This window comes from Frankliniella occidentalis, unplaced genomic scaffold, assembly GCF_000697945.3.
Source record: "Frankliniella occidentalis isolate FOCC.00 unplaced genomic scaffold, Focc_3.1 Scaffold91, whole genome shotgun sequence".
Taxonomy (NCBI): domain Eukaryota; kingdom Metazoa; phylum Arthropoda; class Insecta; order Thysanoptera; family Thripidae; genus Frankliniella; species Frankliniella occidentalis.
In genome coordinates, this window is record NW_026267220.1 from 595,393 (window position 1) to 599,186 (window position 3,794).

The 3,794-nt window shown below is 52.2% G+C and overlaps 1 protein-coding gene across 7 annotated transcripts in view; it reads left to right on the forward strand.

Annotated features, from left to right (window-relative positions):
• The window catches only part of LOC113211090 (zinc metalloproteinase-disintegrin-like NaMP), a 242,718-nt gene that overhangs the window by 189,264 nt on the left and 49,660 nt on the right, over positions 1-3,794 (forward strand). For all 7 annotated transcript variants that reach the window (XM_052269400.1, XM_052269399.1, XM_052269398.1 and 4 more), the window contains one exon: positions 2,978-3,028. In XM_052269400.1, coding sequence (XP_052125360.1) covers positions 2,978-3,028 — 51 coding nt within the window. The remainder of the gene's footprint in view (positions 1-2,977; positions 3,029-3,794) is intronic.

Consider the following 3,794-nt stretch of genomic DNA (forward strand, 5'->3'; position numbering starts at 1 on the left):
CCCCCCCTTTCTCTATCCCACACCAGGACTTCCCACCCCCTCTCTCCGGGGGCCCAATTAAGCAAGGACCCGCTTTCAAAAAGTCTTTTAAACGCGTCGCGTGTGTTGGTGTGGCCTTCCCGTTTTGCGTATGGACAATGGGGGGTTATTCCGCGTTACTCTGCTCAGAGGAAATGGCGAGTGACCTCGATCAGAAAACTCTTCCGATGTCAGCACTGCTAAAATTTCACGAAGACATTACTTTGCAAGTTACGAAGAGAAAGTGGATGCTTCACAGTTACAAGGCAGTTGTTTTTCCAGTGCAGCCTAGCAACTACGACTTTCGGAGCTCGTAATTCCGAAACATTTGTTCTCACTGAAAACAGCGTAATAACGCATGTCATCACTAGATGATAACGCTGTGTACATTTCAGTTTTTGTGGAATACTTTCTAAACGAGCTCTGAGATTTAATTTTCGAAAGCAGCATCGGATTTCCCGCAGAATTTCCGATCAAACAAGCCTACATGTGATAGGGTTCGGAGTTCAAATAGTAATAATCCGTAATAAGACGTGTTCTTAGACAACCTTTGTTCAGAACCCTATCACATATGTAGGCTCGTTTGATCGGAAGTTTTACGGGAAATTCAATGGCGCTTCCAAAAATAAATTTAAGCGCTCGTTTAGAAAATATTCCACAAAAACTGAAATGTGCAACGCGTTATCATCTAGTAATGGCATGCGTTATTACGCAGTTTTCAGTGCTCTTCGCAGGTTGTTGGCAGTGTGCCTCGAGTATTCTAGTTTTGGTTAGTGCGGGCAGCGTACGTTTTCTCAGTGTTGCGACAGACTCTCATACTTTTCGCACGCTAGGAAGAAGAGGGCTCTGGGCCGTCGGCCGTCACTATCTTCGTTTCATTTATTAAGAGCGCATCCTTTGTTGTGGTTTTATTTCCCCCACTTCACTTTCTTACCCGCGACGGGCGCGACGGTGGCGGGAAGAAATAATGAACGAGTGGGGGAAGAGAGAGAGAGAGAGAGAGAGAATATGGACGGAGGGAAGGAAAAGAGAGGAGAGGGAGGGAGGCAAATAAGTTATCGCCAGTAGTTTGGCCGTCACCCGCTGCGAGCCCGACGCGTCTGCCGTGCATTGTGGCGCTCTTGGAGGTACTTGCGTGCTGCGGCCACATTTGTGCCGTGTCTTCAATAACGGATACCCCCGATCGCCAATCTGGACAGTTCATTTTTCCCCCCTGTTCTCAACACCTTCCATCGCCCCTTTACTCGCCCCTTCACTCGCCTCTGTCTCTCTCTGTCTCTTTCGCTCTGTCTCTTGCTCTGTCTCTCGCTCTCTTTCTCGCGCTTTCTCTCTCTCTCTCTCTCTCTCTCTCTCTCTCTCTCTCTTCCGCTCTCCCAATCCCACTCTCCCACCCCACATCTCCATTCCCCTCTCCCTCGCACAGTAGTGCTGTGCTGCATTTATCAGCGGAGTGGAGGACGGTCGCCACCTGAGCACAAGCAAGCAGCTATAGCGCCTGCCAACTGCAGCATAGGCTAGCCCGCCGAGCACGAATGCAAGCGCTTTGCCTATTCCGCGGGCGCCTTGCTTGGCCTCGCCCCTCCCTCGTGCACCCCTCTATACGACAAACCAAGCCACACTCACGTTCCTCTTGCACCCCCAACTCCTCCCAGTCCTATTTCCGTATTCACCCTTCCATTCCACTACAGTATCTTCCCTTCCCTCTCCTCTTGCCCACCCAGCCCCGCCCGGCCCCGGCCGTTGGAAGGTGTAGCTTTCCAGTGGATGGATTTCCAATCATATCACGTGTACATTTGCCGCTCTTCCGATAGGAGCCCGGAGGGTCGCGGGGTGGAGAGAAAGAGAGAGCGATAGAGAGAGAGAGAGAGAGAGAGAGAGAGAGAGAGAGAGAGAGAGGACGGAGACGGAGACGGAGGGACGTGGGCGGTGGCTGAGGAGGAATTATCAATTTCTGTATGTATGGAAAGCATTCCCTGCCGCGGAAACGAGAGAAGAAAAATACTACTTCCCGATATGCCCCGCGTCCTCTCTCTCTTTCCTTCTCGTCGGTTGGATTCCGCAGAGTGCCGCTGCTGCTGCTGCTGCTGCTGCTGCTGCTGCTGCGCTGCCATACGCGTCGAGATACAATTATTAGAAACGATGGGGGAAAAATGAAGAGGAAGAAGTAAAATGAAATAGAACCGACGGGGAAAAGAAGAAGTTTGTCGTGCTAAAGTGATATTAAAGGAAGTGTGTGCGCGCGCCGCACCTGAGAAGGGAGACACAGAGACAGCGATGCAGTCGTCGACGCTCCGCTTGTTCTCGTACAAGAGGCGGCAGGCCGGGCGGATGGGTGGGGGGAGGGGGGTTGGGGGCGGTCACAGGAGAGCAAGAATTAATCTCGGAATAGAAAGAAACACCCCGGAACGAGGAAGGAGACGACACACACAACAAAAAAGAGGGGGTGGGGGGAGGCAGACGAGTTCCGGAGGAAGTGGAAACAAGAAACACAAAACTAGCGAGAATGAAAATTTGGCGAGATGGCTTTATGACTTCCCGTCCGTCTTTGCCCACTTTTATCCGTCACCCCTTTTTCCCTTTCCTTTTATTTTGTTCATTGCGTTATGCACAAGACTTGTCGCACCCGCTGCCTCTTTCCTGTAATAACCCGAACCCACCCCACCCTCCTCCCACCCTCTCTCTTTTTTTACGCCGCCCTCTTCGTTTTCATTACACGGATGCATTAGGGTCGTTCATACGGAGAGGGGAGGGTACATAAACACTTGACGGCATAATCTGGCTTAAAGGCGTAAATAAAAGGAGCGACGTGAAGCCCTCGCGCTGCTCACGGCACAACTTCCTCTTACGACTTGCGTCGATGATGACGACGGGCGCGTGTTTGGTGTGCTGCGTGTGTTGTTTGGTTTTCGCCCGCTAGTTTTCCTACTAACATGTGTGGTGTTTGTGTTTTGGCTTGCAGAACTCGGGCCGGCCGTACGATGGATATGGGCCAGTCAACAGAAGGCAAAAGGTGAGTTTGGGGAGCGCTGCTTGCTGCTGGCTCGTCTCAGTGCGGGATGTTCGGCGCCCGCTATCCCGTCCACCGGAGCGCACTGCTGTAAACAGACCTGCTATTGGAGTTGCAGTGGAGTGCACTGGGCATGGGTCTCCACCCGGCCCGCACCGCCGTACCCCTTCCCGCGCCGCCACGCCCCGCCCCCGGAGCCCCGCTGGCTGCCAGATCCCTTCCAACTCGCCCTCTCTTTGAATTCCGGCGCGCAAATCACAGCTCAAACAAAACACGCTCGCTGATGATTCGTGTTCCCCAGGGCATAAAGCTCGACTCGAATCGGTTATTGCACGATATGGTTCGACCCCGACCTCCCCCCCCCCCCCTTCCCATCTCTCTCTCTCTTACCCGTTCTTTTTCTTCGCTTTTCTATATTTGACTGTTGCCACCGAGAGGCAGCGCGGTCAGCAACTCTAATACCGGCACTCAGCGTTCGCTACTGTTTGACAAAGCACCCTCGACACAATACTTCAAATGGATATTTCTCTCTTTCCCTGAATGTCGAAAGAAAATAGCAATAACTACAAAAAAAAATAACACATGGAAATTTTCTTGATAAACGATTTCTCGGAGTACTTGGCTAACACAGCGGGTGTAGATGATTTGCAGTTGGTTCTGAACACCAACGTCTCTTGCCGGTCCCTCTTCCCCCTGCCTGCCCCTCGACGCCTTGGCCAACTAACTCAGCCCTACATCACCTGCCCCATCTATCACTCCCCACCCACCC